The sequence below is a fragment of the Pristiophorus japonicus genome, chromosome 17 (assembly GCF_044704955.1).
Source record: "Pristiophorus japonicus isolate sPriJap1 chromosome 17, sPriJap1.hap1, whole genome shotgun sequence".
Classification (NCBI taxonomy): Eukaryota; Metazoa; Chordata; class Chondrichthyes; family Pristiophoridae; genus Pristiophorus; species Pristiophorus japonicus.
The window spans coordinates 110,710,110-110,729,687 of record NC_091993.1 but is presented as its reverse complement, the minus strand read 5'-3'; the positions used below and the strand labels follow the sequence as shown (position 1 = coordinate 110,729,687).

At 47.6% G+C, this 19,578-nt stretch overlaps 1 protein-coding gene across 8 annotated transcripts in view; it reads left to right on the top strand.

The window, feature by feature from the left end:
• The window catches only part of LOC139227908 (acidic mammalian chitinase-like), a 155,210-nt gene that overhangs the window by 56,597 nt on the left and 79,035 nt on the right, over nucleotides 1–19,578 (top strand). For 7 of the 8 annotated variants that reach the window (XM_070859053.1, XM_070859057.1, XM_070859054.1 and 4 more), the window contains one exon: nucleotides 1,629–1,744. The exons of the other annotated variant lie outside the window; for it this stretch is intronic. In XM_070859053.1, the coding sequence (XP_070715154.1) occupies nucleotides 1,629–1,744 (116 nt within the window). The remainder of the gene's footprint in view (nucleotides 1–1,628; nucleotides 1,745–19,578) is intronic. 8 annotated transcript variants of the gene reach the window in all.

Below are 19,578 nucleotides of genomic sequence, written 5' to 3'. Positions count from 1 at the left end.
CATCCCAGCCAGAAAGGGGCTGTCTGGGTTGCATCCTTCCTTCTGCTTCCTCCTCTTCGGCTTCTTCCTCTTCGGCTTCTTCCTCTTCTGTTTCTTCCTCCTTTGCATCTTCCTCTTCCCTCTGCGAGTGGATACTGTAAATCTGAAGTGACAGCCTAAAATACTAGAAATACTCAGCAAGTCAGGCAGCATTGGGATCTTGACTGTTTCTCTTTCCATGGATGTTGCCTGATCTGAGCTTTTGCACCATTTTCTGGCTCCTCAGAGGCCTTCCTTTGCCATCCGAGGCCTTGCAAGCAGCCAGCAGTACTTCCTACACACTTAAAAAAAACCTTTTAACATCTATTGCAGAAAGCCACTACACTACTTCAGTAAAAAAATTTAAGCAACAGTCCAAAAGCTTCAAGGCAAACTTACCTGAAAGATGTGCGTGTCCTCCAAGAGGTGCTGACAGCACTTCTGTGAGTCTGCTGCATGCTGGGTTTACATGGCGAGCTTAGGACTCAGCAGCTGAACTCAGTGCAAAGGTTGAAGTTTGCCGTGATGACATTAAGCCGGCGTGACGTGACCTCTGTCTAATTTTAATTTGCAGGGCGATGGATATTACAGGCAGCGCTGCCAGGCCTGGGAAAATAGAGGATGCTGCGAGTCCCGTCACCTGTTGGCGAAAGAGCAGTAACGGCTGCCGTCTTTTCGCAATTTTTTGTCGGTATCGGAAGGCATAAAGGTCATGAATTTTTAGCCCCAGTTCAGCCACTGAGTTAAAACAGAAAGGGCTGGATTTTAGGCTTTTCTGTTTTCGGGGCGAAAGTGGAGGCGGGGCGGGAAAGTTTCCAGCCGGGAATAGTTTGTGCTTTGGTAAGGAAGTTTTGGCATCTGGGCTTTGCGTCAGGTGCAGCGCTAAGGGAAGTGTTGTACACTTTTTGTGGCGCAAGAATGGGAAACTCGCAAACTAAAGTGCCGGGCCTTGAGAGAGAAGCGGGGGGAACTTAAAAAAAAGATAATTCCCAAAACATTACCCACGCCACTACAACACAAATTGCTTTAAAAAAATGAAAAGAACAAACACGAGTATTTACCTCTGGAGTATTTTACCTTTGCGCCGCCAGCTACGCTGGACCACACTGATTTCCCAAGTGGTTGTTGTGGGCACACTTCCGGGCGAACTGATTGGGCAAAAGTCCAAACTGCTGCTGGTGTCGCAACCAAAGGCATTGCACACCCGGCGCAGCTTCTCCGGCATTGCTGCTCAGCGCCGCCGCAAAACCAGACCAGAGGATCGCGACGGAGCGCAGGAGACCTGAACGCCAACTTTCACACCACTCCGGGGAGAAACCCAGAGCGCAAAGAACCAGAAAATACAGCCCAGAACTTCTTTCCTCTTTCTTTACCGCGGACAGTGTGCACAGCCTTTGGATGCTACTTGGTGTACCTGATTCATGCTCAGAATCAGCAGAATGTGAAATTACCCACTGTTACTGAAATGCATGCTCACAAATAATTCTAAGATGTTTGGATATAAAGTTTAAATAGCTGCATATCAGTCTGCTCCCACTGCACCCCCTCTCCCCACCGGCTGTGAATGCAAGTTGGAGCTTATACGAAACTAATGATCATATATGTTGCAGGATTTGTGAAGACCTAGTGCACAGTTCCAGCAGTACTAAAGTATCATCAACTACATCAAGCTGTAAAGACACAAACTCACTGCATCAAAACATGTGGATAATATTTGGACTGTTTGGTAAATATGATTTTGAAGAATATATCCAAAAAATGCTGAACAATATATATCCAAACCTTGAATTATATGAGTAAAGAGTTATTGTAGTGATTTTTGAGAACATATTTGTCTAAACCAAAGATGTTGCACTGTGGCTGTTCTGTGACACCACCAACCTCTTGGAGGTCGTGGTGTAGAGAGCGGAAGGACAGAGGAAGGGGAGGAAACAAATGGCTAGTTTCATTAGAGAGTTACTATCGTCTTTACAAAACATAAAAATTAGCTGCATAGTTTAGAGCCCCAATTTTGCTTTCACATTTCCTCCAAATTAAAGGTGTTGCTATGGGAACCTGCATGGGTCTTAGCTATGCCTGCCTTTTTGTGGGATATCTGGAACATTCTTTGTTCCACTCCGACTCGGGTCCCCTCCCTCACCTCTTTTTCCGGTACATTGATGAACATATCGATACTGTTTCCTGCTCTTGCCCTGAGCTTGAAAATTTCATTCACTTTGCATCCAATTTCCACCTATCCTCACCTTCACATGGTCCATCTCCGACTCTTCCCTTCCCTTCCTCGACTTCTCCGTCTCCATCTCTGGGAATAGGCTTTCAACCAGTATCCACTATCTGCCCACTGACTCCCAGAGCTACCTGGACTACACTTCCTCCCATCCCGCAACCTGTAAGGTCTCCATTCCATTCTCCCAGTTTCTCCGTCTCTGTCGCATCTTCTCTGACGACACCACCTTTCACATTAGTGCCTCTGACATGTCTTCCTTTTTCCTCAACAGAGGATTCCCCTTCGCCTTGGTTAACATGGCCTTCGACCGTGTCCGTTCTATTTCCGCATCTCTGCTCTCACCCCTTCCCCTCCCTCTCAGAACCACGACAGGGTTTCCCTTGTCCTCATCTTTCATCTCATCAGCCTCCACATTCAACGGATCATCCTTCGCCATTTCCGCCACCTCCAGCGTGATCCCACCACCAATCACATCTTCCCCTCCCCTCTTAGCATTCTGAAGGGACCGCTCCCTCCGCTACACCCTGGTCCATTCCGCAGCCACCCCTCCCCTTCCCACAGCACCTTCCTGTGCGGGTGCAGGAGATGCAACACCTGCCCTTTTACCTCCTCCCTTCCCACTATCCAGGGCCCCAAATACTTATTCCAGATTTACTTGTACTTCTTTCAATTTAGTATACTGTATTTGTTGATCACCATGTGGTCTCCTCTGCATTGGGGAGACCAAGCATAGATTGGGTGACCGCTTTGCGGAGCACCTCGGTTCAGTCTGCAAGTGTGACCCTGAGCTTCAAGTTGCCTGTCACTTTAATTCTCCACCCCATTCCCACTCTGAGCTCTCCGTCCTCGGTCTCCTACACTCTTCCAACGAAGCACAAAGCAAGCTCGAGGAACAGCATCTCATCTTTTGTTTAAGCACTTTATAGCCTTCTGGACTCAACATCGAGTTCAACAATTTCAAAGTGTAGCCGCTGCCAATCTTTGGCTCCCTTCCCCCATCCCCCCCCCCCACCCAAGCTTGTTTATTTTTTTCTCCTTGTCTCTAATGGCAGCTGGTCATTATCCTGCCATTCACACCCTATCTTGACTAATGTTTTTCTAACTCCTGGCATTACCATTTCAATTTGTCCCATCATCCCTTTTGTCTCTCTAATCTCTCCTGTTTTCCACCCTATCGCAGACCTTCCCTTTTGTCCTTTCTCCCCCTCCCTCTTTCAGTGCTTGTTAAGAATCTGTTCTTTCTGAACACTCTCCAGTTCTGATGAAGGGTCATCAACCCAAAACATTAACTCTGCTTTCTCTCCACTGATGCTGCCTGACCCGCTGAGATTTCCAGCATTTTGTGTTTTTATTCCAGATTCCAGCATTCTCAGTATTTTGCTTTTACACTAATCTTTGAAATGGGAGTCCCCAGCTTAATTTGAATAGGCTACTGGCGGATGAAACATTTGACCTATGTTAAAATTGGTTGACAAACATAAAATCTAGTGATTTCTTTCAAAGGGCTTCAGTTTGCTATTCAAAGGGAAGTTAAATTAGTGGCAGAAAAGCGGAGTAATTCTTCACAATGGCACATTGGAAATGTATGGGCAACACTGCAAGTATATTTAGCCTGCTAACTGCAACAGGCTGGTGTAATTTCTTATTTATGGTGCTTGGGCAGTGCCGGCCTCATTTGCTGGCTGAGTGAAAGTGTGAAGCCACAACAGTGGTAGACTGCGACTGACAAGAGACAAAGCAGAGCTCCATCATTTACCAGCTTCATCTGACATTTCTTTCATTGCATGGTTTGATGCTAAATGGCTGAGGGCTCTGTTACAGTACATGCACAAAAGAAGGGTGATCCTAATTGGAACTAAAGATCCCCATCCCCATGTGTGGTGGGGGCAGCCGTTGACTAAGTCAATGCAAGCACCTAGATCCCTCAGATCTGGTAATAAATGAGGAAATGGTTGATTGATACAGGGGGCAGACGAAGGTAATTGTGCACCTCACTTTACACACATTTGCTGTAGAGCCCATCAACAACTTAAAAAAAATTGATTTTCAGAATGTGGGCATGCTAGGCCACTTCAGAAAAAAGTTAAGAGTAAACCACATTGATGTGGTTGTTGATGAGAGAACCAAGACGAGAGAAAAATCTACTTGACCTCGTGCCAACCAATCTACTTATCGCAGATGCATCTGTCCATGACAGCATTGGAAGCAGTAATCACCGCAGAGTCATTGTGGAGTCGAAGTCCTGTCTTCACACTGAAGACACTCTCCATCTTGTTGTGTGGCACTACCACCATGCTAGATGGTATAGATTCAGAACAGATCTAGCAGCTCAAAACTGGGCGCTGTGGGCCATCAGAATTCTACCACAATCTGTAACCTCATAGCCCGGCATATCCCTCACTTACCATTACCTTCAAGCCAGAGGACCAAACCTGGTTCAATTGGAGTGCAGAAGAGCATGCCATATGCAGCACCAGGCGTACCCAAAAATGAGGTACCAACCTGGGGAAGTTGCAACACAGGACTACATGCATGCTAAGCAGCAGAAACAGTTAAGCAATCCCACAATCAATGGATCAGATTAAAGATCTGCAGTCCTGCCACATCCAGTCATGAATAGTGGTGGACTATTAAACAACTAACGGGTGGAGGAGGCTCCATGAATATCCCCATCCTCAAGGCAGAAGTGGGGATGTTCACTGATGATTGTAGTGTTCAGTGCCCCCATGCAGCAAGAGCTGGATGACATTCAGACTTGGGCTGATAAGTGGCAAGTAACATTCACACTACAAGTGCCAGGCAATGAGCATCTCCATCAAGCGAGCGTCTAACCACCTCCCCTTGAGATTTAATGGCATTACCATCACCGAATCCCCCACTATCAACATCCTGGGGATCACCATTGACCAGAAACTTAACTGGACCAGCCACATAAATCATCATCATAGACAGTCCCTCTGAATAGAGGAAGACTTGCTTCCAATCTAAAAATGAGTTCTTAGGTGATTGAACAGTCCAATACAAGAATTACAGTCCCTGTCACAGGTGGGACAGACAGTCGTTGAGGGAAACAGTGAGTGGGACTGGCTCCTTCCGCTGCCTGCGCTTGCTTTCTGCATGCTCTCGGTGATGAGGATCGAGGTGCTCAGCACCCTCCTGGATGCACTTCCTCCACTTAGGGCAGTCTTTGACCATTATCTGTGTAGATTTTGCATCTTATCAAGGAGGCTTTGAGGGTGTCCTTGAAACGTTCCCTCTGCCCACCTTGGGCTCATTTGCCGTGAAGGAGTTCCGGGTAGAGCGCTTGCTTTGGGAGTCTTGTGTCAGGTATGCGAGCAATGTGACCCGGCCAGCAGAGCTGGTCGAGTGTGGTCATTGCTTCAATGCTGGGGATGTTGGCATGGTCAAGGATGCTAACGTTGGTGCATCTGTCCTCCCAGGGGATTTGCAGGATCTTGTGAAGACATCATTGGTGGTATTTCTCCAGCGATTTGAGGTGTCTACTGTATGTGGTCCATGTCTCTGAGCTATACAGGATTTAGGGTATCCCTACAGCCTTGTAGACCATGAGCTTGGTGACAGATTTGAGGGCCTGAGCTTCGAACACTCTTTTCCTCAGGCGGGCGAAGGCTGGACTGGCGCACTGGAGGTGGTGTTGAATCTCGTCGTCAATGTTTGCCTTTGTTGATAGAGGCTCCCGAGATATGGGCAGTGATCCACGTTGTCCAGGGTCGTGCCGTGGATCTTGATGACTGGGGGGCAGTGCTGTGTGGCGGAGACAGACTGGTGGATGACCTTTGCCTTATGGATGTTTAGTGCAAAGCCCATGCTTTCGTACACCTCAGTGAAGATGTTGACTAAGCCTTGGATTTCAGTCTCTGAATGTGCGCAGATGCAAGCGTCGTCCGTGTACTGTAGCTCGACGACAGAGGTTGAGAAGGTCTTGGATCTGGCCTAGAGATGACGAAGATTGAACAGATTCCCACTGGTTCTGTAGTTTAGTTCTACTCTAGCGGGGAGCTTGTTGAGTGTGAGGTGGAGCATGGCAGCGAGGAAGATTGAGAAGAGGGTTGGCGTGATGACGCAGCCCTGCTTGACCCCAGTCCGGATGTGGATTAGGTCTTTGATGGATCAGTTGGTCAGGATCACGGCTTGCATGTCATCGTGGAACAAGTGGAGGTTGGCGACAAACTTTTAGGGGCAGCCGAAACGGAGGAGGACACTCCATAGTCCCTCACAGTTGACAGTGTCAAAGACCTTTTTAAAGTCAAAAAAGGCCATGTACAAGAGTTGGTGCTGTTCCCTGCATTTCTCTTGAAGTTGTCGTGCCTTAAAGATAATGTCCGTTGTACCCTGTAGTGCACGAAATCCGCACTGTGACTCCGGGAGGAGCTCCTCCACCACAGGGAGAAGACGGTTGAAGAGGATTCTAGCGATAACTTTCCCAGTGGCAGATAACAGGGAGATTCTTCTGTAGTTGCCGCAGTCTACAGATGGCCATGATTACTGCATCTCTGAGATCTCCCGGCAAGCTCTCCTCCTTCCAGATGAGAGAGATGAAGTCCTGCATTCATGTCAATAATGCCTCTCCGCCATACTTTAGTGTCTCAGCGGGGATTCCATCCGCTCCCGTAGCCTTGTTGTTCTTTGGGGTTTTGCTGTGGTGGTGTCGGGTAGCATGCTGCAGGATGGAGTTGAGGACACTCGAGTCAAAGGAAGAGTCTCGGTTGAGGAGATCTTCGATGTGCTTTTTCCAGCGGATCCTGACTGCCTCGGAGTCCTTCATGAGTGTCTCCCCGTTCTTGGCCAGCAGTGGGGTGGGGCCTTGGTTTGGGACATAGGTGGCCTTGACTGCGGTGAAGAATCTTCACACATCATGGCTGTCGGCCAGCTGCTGAATCTCCTGTGCTTTCTCCACCCACCATCTGTTCTTTAGGTCGTGGGTTTTTTGTTGGACCTCAGCCTTAAGCCGTCTGTAATGCTGCCTTGCTGCACCCGAGTTGGGTTGTTGTTTTAGGCTCAGAAATGCCCCGCGTTTGCGATCTGCTGCCGTCGCCGCTTTGGAGCTATGTTGATGTTGATGATGCAATGGATTAGGCGGTGATCCATCCAGCAGTCGTCGGCTCCTGTCATGGCACGGGTGATGCACACATCCTTGCTGTTGTGTATCTAAAGCATGCACTTCCATGTTCCGCCACCTGGGAGCTCATCCCCTGAAGTCCCAAGGGATCCCAGCATCCCTTGGGAGCACTGTGTATAAGCCGGCCCCTAAGGCCTGTTCCTCACTCTGGAGTGTCTTATTAAAGACTGAGGTCACTATTACTCTAACCTCCCTGTGTGCAGCCTCAACACAATAACTGGCGACGAGAACACGAATCCAACGCAAAGATGCAGCAAACTAAGGGCATCCTGGAGAAGTTCTCGGAGGGTGAGGACTGGGAAGCCTATGTCGAATGGCTAGACCAGTACTTGTAGCCAACGAGCTGCATGGAGAAGGAAGCGCTGCAAAAAGGAGAGCGGTCCTCCTCACAGTCAGCGGGGCACCGACCTACAGCCTCATGAGGAATCTTCTGGCTCCAATGAAACCCACAGATAAGTCGTATGAGGAGCTGTGTACACTGGTTCGGGAGCATCTTAACCCGAGGGAGAGCGTGCTGATGGCGAGGTATCGGTTCTACACATGCCAGCGAAGGTCAGGAAGTGGCGAGCTATGTCGCAGAGCTAAGGCGAATTACAGGACAATGTGAGTTTGATGGCTACCTGGGGCAAATACTCAGAGACTTTTTTGTACTGGGCATTGGCCACGAGACCATCCTATGAAAACTATTGACTGTAGAGACACCGACCCTCAGCAAGGTAGCACAGGCGTTTATGTCCACCAGTGATAACACCAAACAAATCTCTCAGCACACAAGTACTAGCAATGTTCATAAATTAACTGGAACTGTGTTTGCGAGCAGAAATGTACAAGGCAGAAACCACGAGTCTGAAACTGCCAGCAGGCCTCAGGTGACCCAGATGACTCAGAGTTCCCAACAAAGGATGAATGCAAGGCAATTCATACCTTGTTGGCATTGTGGAGGCTTCCATTCAGCCTATTCATGCCGCTTCAAAGGGTATGTTTGCAAGAGCTGTGGAACAATGGGGCACCTCCAATGAGCTGCAAGCTCTGCAAAACCTGCTAACCACCACGTGGCAGAGGAAGATCGGTCCATGGTGGATCAAAGCAATTTCGAGCCTCAGAGAGAGGAGGCAGATGCTGAAGTACACTGTGTGCACACATTTTCGACGAAATGTCCACCTATAATGCTAAACATCAAATTGAATGGCTTACCCGTAGCCATGGAACTGGACACTGGCGCTAGCCAATCCATCATGAGTAAAAAGATGTTTGAGAGACTGTGGTGCAACAAGGCCAGCCCTGAGCCCCATCCACACGAAACTGAGAATGTACACCAAAGAGCTTATCACTGTCCTGGGCAGTGCCATGGTCAAGGTCACCTACGAGGGCATGGTGTACGAACTGCCACTCTGGATTGTCCCGGGCGATGGCCCCACACTGCTTGGAAGGAGCTGGCTGAGCAAAATTCGCTGGAACTGGGATGACATCCGAGCGCTATCACATGTCGATGAGGCCTCATGTACCCAGGTTCTTAACAAATTTCCTTCCCTTTTTGAGCCAGGCATTGGAAACTTTTCCGAGGTGAAGGTGCGGATCCACTTGGTCCCAGAGACACGACCCATTCACCACAAGGCGCAAGCGGTACCTCACATGATGAGGGAGAGAGTGGAAATCGAGCTGGACAGGCTGCAACGCGAGGGCATCATCTCCCCAGTGGAATTCAATGAGTGGACCAGCCCGATTGTTCCAGTACTCAAAAGTGATGGCACGCTCAGGATTTACGATGATTATAAAGTAACTATTAATCGTTTCTCGCTACATAACACGCACAAGGGACTGTTCATCTACAACAGATGCCCGTTTGGAATTCGGTCGGCTGCAGCAATCTTCTAGAGAAACATGGAGAGCCTACTCAAGTCGGTACCACACATGGTGGTCTTTCAGGACGACATATTGGTCACGGGTCGGGACACCGCCGAGCACCTACAAAACCTGGAGGAGGTCCTCCAGTGACTGAATCGCGTAGGGCTGCGGCTGAAGAGGTCGAAATGCGTCTTCATGACAACAGAAGTGGAGTTTTTGGGGAGAAAGATCACGGCGGATGGCATTCGGCCCACAGACGCCAAGACAGAGGCTATCAGGAACGCATCCAGGCCACAGAACATCATGGAGCTACGGTAGTTCCTGGGACTCCTCAACTATTTTGGTAACTTCCTACTGGGGTTAAGTGCCCTTTTAGAGCCCCTACATGTGTTATTGCGCAAAGGTGAAAACTGGGTATGGGGAAAAAAAACAAGTAATTGCTTTTGAGAAAGCCAGAAACATTTTATGCTGCAACAAGCTGCTTGTATTGTATAACCCGTGTAAAAGACTTGTGCTAGCATGCAATGCATCATCGTACGGAGTCGGGTGTGTATTACAACAAGCTAACGTGGGAAAGCTGCAACCTGTCGCCTATGCTTCCAGGAGCTTGTCTAAGGCCGAGAGGGCCTACAGCATGATTGAGAAAGAGGCATCAGCGTGTGTGTTCGGTGTAAAGAAAATGCATAAGTACCAGTTTGGCCTCAAATTTGAGCTGGAAACCGATCACAAGCCCCTCACATCCCTGTTTGCTGAAAACAAGGGGATAAATACTAATGCCTCAACTCGCATATAAAGGTGGGCATTCGCGCTATCAGCATATAACTATACCACCCGCCACAGGCCAGGCACCGAGAACTGTGTGGATGCTCTCAGTCGGCTACCATTGCCCACCACGGGGGTGGAAATGGCACAGCCTGCAAACTTGTTGATGGTGGCGTAGCCCGCAGACTTGTTGATGGTCATGGAAGCGTTTGAAAATGATAAATTGCCTGTCACGGCCCACCAGATTAGGACTTGGACCAGCCAAGATCCTCTGTGTGTCCCTAGTAAAAAACTGTGTACTGCATGGGAGTTGGGCCAGCATCCCCGTTGAAATGCAAGAGCCAATCAAGCCGTTCCAGTGATGAAAGGACAAGCTGTCCATTCAGGCAGACTGCCTGTTGTGGGGTAACCGCGTAGTGCTACGAAAAAAGGGCAGGGAGACGTTCATCTTGGATCACCATAGCACACAGCCGGGTATAATAATGATGAAAGCGATAGCCAGATCCCACGTGTGCTGGCCCGGTATCGACTCTGACTTAGAGTCCTGTGTACGGCAATGCAGCGTATGTGCTCAGTTGAGCAACGCGCCCAGAGAGACACCACTAAGTTTGTGGTCCTGGGCCCTCCAGACCATGGTCGAGGATCCATGTTGAATTTGCGGGCCTGTTTTTCGGTAAGATGTTTCTGGTGGTGATGGATGCTTTTTCAAAATGGATTGAATGTGAAATAATGCTGGGAAGCACCACCACCGCCACCATTGAAAGCCTGAGGGCCATGTTTGCCACTCATGGCCTGCCTCACATACTGGTCAGTGACAACGGGCCATGCTAGTGCTGTTGGGGAGGAGTTAAACTAATATGGCAGGGGGATGGGAACCAATGCAGGGAGATAGAGGGAAACAAAAAAGAGGCAAAAACAAAAGACAGAAAGGAGATGAGGAAAAGTGGAGGGCAGAGAAACCCAAGGCAAAGAACAAAAAGGGCCATTGTACAGCAAAATTCTAAAAGGACAGAGGGTGTTAAAAAAACAAGCCTAAAGGCTTTGTGTCTTAATGCAAGGAGTATCCGCAATAAGGTGGATGAATTAACTGTGCAAATAGATGTTAACAAATATGATGTGATTGGGATTACGGAGACGTGGCTCCAGGATGATCAGGGCTGGGAACTCAACATCCAGGGGTATTCAACATTCAGGAAGGATAGAATAAAAGGAAAAGGAGGTGGGGTAGCATTGCTGGTTAAGGAGGAGATTAAGGCAATAGTTAGGAAGGACATTAGCTTGGATGATGTGGAATCTATATGGGTAGAGCTGCAGAACACCAAACGGCAAAAAACGTTAGTGGGAGTTGTGTACAGACCTCCAAACAGTAGTAGTGATGTTGGGGAGGGCATCAAACATGAAATTAGGGGTGCGTGCAATAAAGGTGCAGCAGTTATAATGGGTGACTTTAATATGCACATAGATTGGGCTAACCAAACTGGAAGCAATACAGAGACGGAGGATTTCCTGGAGTGCATAAGGGATGATTTTTTAGACCAATATGTCGAGGAACCAACTAGGGGGGAGGCCATCTTAGACTGGGTGTTATGTAATGAGAGAGGATTAATTAGCAATCTCGTTGTGCGAGGCCCCTTGGGGAAGAGTGACCATAATATGGTGGAATTCTGCATTGGGATGGAGAATGAAACAGTTAATTCAGAGACCATGGTCCAGAACTTAAAGAAGGCTAACTTTGAAGGTATGAGGCGTGAATTGGCTGGGATGGATTGGCGAATGATACTTAAGGGGTTGACTGTGGATGGGCAATGGCAGACATTTAGAGACCGCATGGATGAACTACAACAATTGTACATTCCTGTCTGGCATAAAAATAAAAAAGGGAAGGTGGCTCAACCGTGGCTATCAAGAGAAATCAGGGATAGTATTAAAGCCAAGGAAGTGGCATACAAATTGGCCAGAAATAGCAGCGAACCTGGGGACTGGGAGAAATTTAGAACTCAGCAGAGGAGGACAAAGGGTTTGATTAGGGCAGGGAAAATGGAGTATGAGAAGAAGCTTGCAGGGAACATTAAGACGGATTGCAAAAGTTTCTATAGATATGTAAAGAGAAAAAGGTTAGTAAAGACAAACGTAGGTCCCCTGCAGTCAGAATCAGGGGAAGTCATAAAGGGGAACAAAGAAATGGCGGACCAATTGAACAAGTACTTTGGTTCGGTATTCACGAAGGAGGACACGAACAACCTTCCGGTTATAAAAGGGGTCGGGGGTCTACTAAGGAGGAGGAACTGAGGGAAATCCTTATTAGCCGGGAAATTGTGTTGGGGAAATTGATGGGATTGAAGGCCGATAAAACCCCAGGGCCTGATGGACTGCATCCCAGAGTACTTAAGGAGGTGGCCTTGGAAATAGTGGATGCGTTGACAGTCATTTTCCAACATTCCATTGACTCTGGATCAGTTCCTATGGAGTGGAGGGTAGCCAATGTAACCCCACTTTTTAAAAAAGGAGGGAGAGAGAAAACAGGGAATTATAGACCGGTCAGCCTGACATCGGTAGTGGGTAAAATGATGGAATCAATTATTAAGGATGTCATAGCAGTGCACTTGGAAAGAGGTGACATGATAGGTCCAAGTCAGCATGGATTTGTGAAAGGGAAATCATGCTTGACAAATCTTCTGGAATTTTTTGAGGATGTTTCCAGTAGAGTGGATAAGGGAGAACCAGTTGATGTGGTATATTTGGACTTTCAGAAGGCGTTCGACAAGGTCCCACACAAGAGATTGATGTGCAAAGTTAGAGCACATGGGATTGGGGGTAGTGTACTGACATGGATTGAGAACTGGTTGTCAGACAGGAAGCAAAGAGTAGGAGTAAATGGGTACTTTTCAGAATGGCAGGCAGTGACTAGTGGGGTACCGCAAGGTTCTGTACTGGGGCCCCAGCTGTTTACACTGTACATTAATGATTTAGATGAGGGGATTAAATATAGTATCTCCAAATTTGCGGATGACACTAAGTTGAGTGGCAGTGTGAGCTGCGAGGAGGATGCTGTGAGGCTGCAGAGCGACTTGGATAGGTTAGGTGAGTGGGCAAATGCATGGCAGATGAAGTATAATGTGGATAAATGTGAGGTTATCCACTTTGGTGGTAAAAACAGAGAGACAGACTATTATCTGAATGGTGACAGATTAGGAAAAGGGGAGGTGCAAAGAGACCTGGGTGTCATGGTACATCAGTCATTGAAGGTTGGCATGCAGGTGCAGCAGGCGGTTAAGAAAGCAAATGGCATGTTGGCCTTCATAGCAAGGGGATTTGAGTACAGGGGCAGGGAGGTGTTGCTACAGTTGTACAGGGCATTGGTGAGGCCACACCTGGAGTATTGTGTACAGTTTTGGCCTCCTAACCTGAGGAAGGACATTCTTGCTATTGAGGGAGTGCAGCGAAGGTTCACCAGACTGATTCCCGGGATGGCGGGACTGACCTATCAAGAAAGACTGGATCAACTGGGCTTGTATTCACTGGAGTTCAGAAGAATGAGAGAGGACCTCATAGAAACATTTAAAATTCTGACGGGGTTAGACAGGTTAGATGCAGGAAGAATGTTCCCAATGTTGGGGAAGTCCAGAACCAGAGGTCACAGTCTAAGGATAAGGGGTAAGCCATTTAGGACCGAGATGCGGAGGAACTTCTTCACCCAGAGAGTGGTGAACCTGTGGAATTCTCTACCACAGAAAGTTGTTGAGGCCAATTCACTAAATATATTGAAAAAGGAGTTAGATGAGGTCCTTACTACTAGGGGGATCAAGGGGTATGGCGAGAAAGCAGGAATGGGGTACTGAAGTTGAATGTTCAGCCATGAACTCATTGAATGGCGGTGCAGGCTAGAAGGGCCGAATGGCCTACTCCTGCACCTATTTTCTATGTTTCTATGTTTCTATGTTTCACCAGTGCCGAATTCAAAGAATTCATGACCCGCAATGGGATCAAACATGTCACCTCGGCTCTGTTTAAACCAGCCTCCAATGGGCAGGCAGAGCGGGTAGTACAAACTATCAAACAGAGCCTTAAACGAGTCACAGAAGGCTCACTCCAAACCCGCCTGTCCCGAGTACTGCTCCGCTACCGCACGAGACCCCACTCGCTCACAGGGGTGCCCCCGGCTGAGCTACTCATGAAAAGGACACTTAAAACCAGACTCTCGCTGGTCCACCCCAACCTGCATGATCAGGTAGAGAGCGGCAGCAACAAAATGTAAACGATGGTCGCGCCACTGTGTCATGGGAAATTGATCTGAATGACCCTTTGTATGTGCTAAACTACGGACATGGTCCCAAGTGGATCGCGGGCACGGTGGTAGCTAACGAAGGGAATAGGGTGTTTGTCGTCAAACTAGACAATGGACAAATTTGCAGAAAGCACCTGGACCAAACGAGGCTGCGGTTCACAGACTGCCCTGAATAACCCACAGCAGACATCACCTTTTTGAGCCCACAACATACACCCAAAGGATCAACGACACCACATCGGACCAGGAAATCGAACCCATCACGCCCAACAGCCCAGCAAGGCCAGGCTCACCTAGCAGCCCTGCAGGGCCAACAGCACGCCAGCCCAGCGAGGCACAGCCAACACACCAGAACAGATATTTGTACCGAGGCGGTCCACCAGGGAAAGATAGGCTCCCGACCGCCTCACCTTGAAAATAGTTTTCACTTTGACTTTGGGCGGGGAGTGATGTTGTGTATCTGTATAGCATGCACTCCCATGTTCTGCCACCAGGGAGCTCATTCCCTGAAGTCCCAAGGGATCCCAGCATCCCTTGGGAGCACTGTATATAAGCCAGCCCCTAAGGCCTGTTCCTCACTCTGGAGTGTTTTATTAAAGACTGAGGTCACTGTTACTTTAACCTCCCTGTATGCAGCCTCATCTGTGTTAGGAACACAATACTTGCGATCGCTGGCAACACGAGCGGGTCAGAGGCTGGGTATTCTGCGGCGAGTGTCTCACTTCCCGACTCCCTTTTCACCATCTACAAGGCACAAGTCAAGAGTGTGATGAAATACTCTCCACTTGCCCAGATGAGTGCAGATCCAACAACACTCTAGAAACATAGAAACTTACAGTGCAGAAGGAGGCCATTTCGACCGACCGCATCTGTGCCGGCCGACAAAGAGTCACATGACCCTCGGTCAGCAGCCCTAAAGGTTACATATAAACCTATGAACAATGTACAATGGCGGACAAGTAAAGAGCATCGGCCCAACCAGTCCGTCGCACACAACTGTGATACCCCATGTATCGCAACATTTTACGCTCCATCCCACCTAGAGCCATGCGATCTCCTGGGTGAGGCAAAAAAACAGATAAAAACCCAGGCCAATTGGAGAAAAAAATCTGGAAAATTCCTCTGTGACCCATCCAGGCGATTGAAACAAGTTCAGGAGATCATTCTGGCCGTATTAGATTCCCTGAAGTACTTACCATTGTTTCTGTGCCAGTCAACTTACCAGCTCTAGGTCCATAACCCTGCAGGTTACGGCACTTCAAGTGCCCATCCAAGCACCTTTTAAATGTGGTGAGGGTTTCTGCATCCGCCACCCTTCCAGGCAGTGAGTTCCAGACCCCCACAACCCTCTGCGTGAAGAAGCTTCTGCTCAAATCCCCTCTAAACCTTCCACCAACCACCTTATACCTATGCCTCCTCGTAATTGACCCTTACACCAAGGGAAATAGGCCCTTTGCTATCCACTATATCCAGGTCCCTCAAAGTTTTATACACCTCAATGAGGTCTCCCCTCAGCCTCCTCTGTTCCAAGGAGAACAAACCCAGTCTCGCCAATCTGTCCTCATAGTTAAGATTCTCCATTCCAGGCAGCATCCTCATAAATCTCCTCTGCACCCTCTCCAGTGCAATCACGTCCTTCCTTAATTACGGCGACCAGAACTGCACGCAGTATTCCAGCTGTGGCCTAACCAAAGTATTATACAATTTAAGCATAACCTCCCTGCTCTTGTGTTCTATGCCTCGGCTAACAAAGGCAAGCATTCTGTATGCCTTCTTAACCACCTTATCAGCTGGTCTGCTATTTTCAGAGATCTGTGTACAAGCACCCCAAGGTCCCTTTGTTCATCCACACTTCTAAGTGGCCTACCATTTAATGTGTATACCATTTCTTTATTAGCCCTCCCAAAGTGCATTACCTCACACTTCTCCGAATTAAATTCCATTTGCCACTGCTCTGCCCACCTAACCAGTAGATAGATATCCTCCTGCAGACCATGACTTGCCTCTTCATTATCAACCACGCAGCCAATTTTAGTGTCAATCTGTAAACTTCTTAATCATACCTCCTATATTCAAATATAGATCATTGATGTATACCACAAAAAGCAAGGGACCAAGTACTGAGTCCTGTGGATCCCTACTGGAAATATCCTTCCAGTCACAAAAACATCCATCAACCATTACCCTTTGCTTCCTACTGCTAAGCCAATTTTGGATCCAAATTGCCACTTTGCACTGGATCCCATGGGCTTTAACCTTCATGACCAGTCTGCCATGTGGGACCTTATCAAAAGCTTTGCTAAAGTCCAAATACACTACATTGTACACACTATCCTCATCGACCCTCCTGGTTACCTCCTCGAACAATTCGACAGCTCGACACCATCCAGGACAAAGCAGCCTGCTTGATTGGCATGCCATCCACCACCTTCAACATTTACTCCCTTCATCACTGGTGCACTGTAGCTACAGTGTATACCATCTATAAAATGCACTGCAGCAACTCACCACGGCTTTGGCAGCACCTCTCAAAACTGCGATCTCTGCCACCTAGAAGGACAAGGGCAGCAGGCGCATGGGAGTACCATCACCTACAAGTTCCCCACTGAGTTACACACCATCCTGACTTGGAAATATATCGCCATTCCTTCATCGTTGATGGGTCAAAATCCTGGAATAAGGGCCACCCATTTAATACTGAGATGAGGAATTTCTTCTCTCAGAGGGTTGTAAATCTGTGGAATTTGCTGCCTCAGAGAGCTGTGGAAGCTGGGTCATTGAATAAATTTAAGATAGAGATAGACAGTTTCTTAATCGATAAGGGAATAAGGGGTTATGGGGAGTGGGCAGGGAAGTGGACCTTGTCATGTATGTAACTTTCATGTAACAACACTGCAATACTGTATATACTTGAGAAATGCACACCTTGACCACAGGGGGTGAACTTGTGGGAGACACTCCTCACCTGGTCATCCAGGTATATAAAGGGAGGTCCCACGCAGGGTCATCACTTCTTGGTCCTGTGAATAAAGGTGCAGGTCACAGAGTGACCTTGTCCATAGAATGTGCCTTATGTGGATTTGTGGTATTGTGTAAGGACTTTACAGACCTGAGTCCACGATCGGATCAGCCTTGATTGCCTTAAATGGCGGAGCAGGCTCGAGGGGCCGTATGGCTTACTCCTGCTATTTCTTATGTTGTTATGTTCTTAACTCCTTCCCTAACAGCATTGTGGGGGTACCTTCACCATAAATATATGTGATCTTTATTATCTAAGGAGAGCCAGTTAATTGAGTTGGCTGTTTGCTGAGTAGCGGCTGGGTGTGCTGTGCTAAGGTTTAGAATTTAGTTCTACTTGATAGTTCCGAGTGAAACTGGAGGGATGGCAGGACAGTTCAGTCCTGTGGATTGCACATCCTGTTGCATGTGGGAAGCCCCAGGTGCTTCACGCAGCCGGGGCGACCATGTGTGCAGGAGGTGTCTCCAGCTGCACCAACTCGAGCTCCGTGTTTTGGAGCTTCAGCGGCAGCTGGGGTCACTGCGGTGCATCCGCGAGACTGAGAGCAACGTGGATAGCTCGTTTCAAGAGGAGGTCACCCCACAGCTTAAGAGTGTGCAGACAGAGAGGGAGTGGGTGGCCACCAGACAGAAGAGGAGGACTAATCAGGTAGTGTAAGAGTCCACTGAGTCCATCTTGCTCTCCAACCGGTACTCTGTTCTGATGTTTCCTAATGCTGTTGGGGAGGTTTAAACTAGCTTAGCAGGAGGATGGGAACCTGAGAATAGATTCAGTAGGGAGGGGAGTAAAGCTGGAATTAGAAAGCAAAAATAAAGAAAGTGAGTTTGAAGAAGAGAGGAAACAAACAGGAAAAAAGGGTAAAAAAACAAATTTAAAGTCACTTTGTCGAAATGCACATAGCATTTGTAACAAAATAGATGAGTTGACGGCACAAATTGAGACAAATGGGTATGATCTGATAGCCATTACACAGATGTGGTTGCAAGATGACCAGGACTGGGAATTAAATATTCAGGGGTACTTGACAATCTGGAAGGACAGACAAAAAGGAAAAGGAGGTGGGATAGCTCTACTGATAAAGGATGGAATCCTTGCAATGGTAAGAAATGATATCGACTCAAATGATAAGGGTGTTGAAACAGTTTGGGTGGAGATAAGGAACAATAAGGGGAAAAAGTCACTGATGGGCGTAGTCTATAGGTCCTCTAACAGTAGCAACTCTGTTGGTCGGAGCATAAACCAGAAAATAGTGGGGACTTGTAAAAAGGAACAGCAATAATCATGGGTGATTTTAACCTCCATGTTGATTGGACAAATCAAATTGGTCAGGGGAGCCTGAGGAGGAGTTCATAGATTGCGTAAGGGACGGGTTCCTTGAGCAGTATGTTAACGGAACCAACCAGGGGGCAACCTATCTTAGATCTGGTCCTGTGTAATGAGACAGGATTAATAAACAATCTCCTAGTAAAGGATCCCCTCGGAATGAGTGATCAAAGCATGATTGAATTTCAAATTCAGATGGAGGGTGAGAAAGTTGGATCTCTAACCAGCGTACTAAGCTTAAATAAAGGAGACTATGAAGGTATGAGGGCAGAGTTGGGTAAAGTGGACTGGGAAAATAGATTAAAGTGTAGGATGATTGATGAACAGTGGTGTGGATTTAAAGAGATATTTCACAGCTCTCAAGAAAAATATATTCCAGTGAGGAGGAAAGGGTGCAAGAGAAAAGATAGCCATCCATAGCTAACTAAAGAAATAAAGGACGGTATCCAATTAAAAACAAGTGCATACAAAGTGGCCAAAACTAGTGGGAGGACAGAAGACTGGGAAAATTTTAAAAGCCAGCAAAGAACGACTAAAAAAAATGATTAAGAAAGGGAAGATAGACTATGAAAGTAAACTAACACAAAATATAAAAACTGATAGCAAGAGTTTCTATAGGTATATAAAAAGGAAAAGGGTGGCTAAAGTAAATGTTGGTCCCTTAGAGGACGAGACCGGGGAATTAGTAATGGGGAAGATGGAGATGGCAGAAACTCTGAACAAATATTTTGTATCATTCTTTACGGTAGAGGGCACTAACAGTATTCCGACAGTAGATAATCTAGGGGCTATAGGGGGGGAGGAACTTAACACAATCACAATCACTAAGGAGATGGTACTCAGTAAGATAATGGGACTAAAGGCAGATAGGTCCCCTGGACCTGATGGCTTGCATCCTCGGGTCTTAAGAAAAGTAGTGGCGGGGATTGTGGATGCATTTGGTTGTAATTTACCAAAAT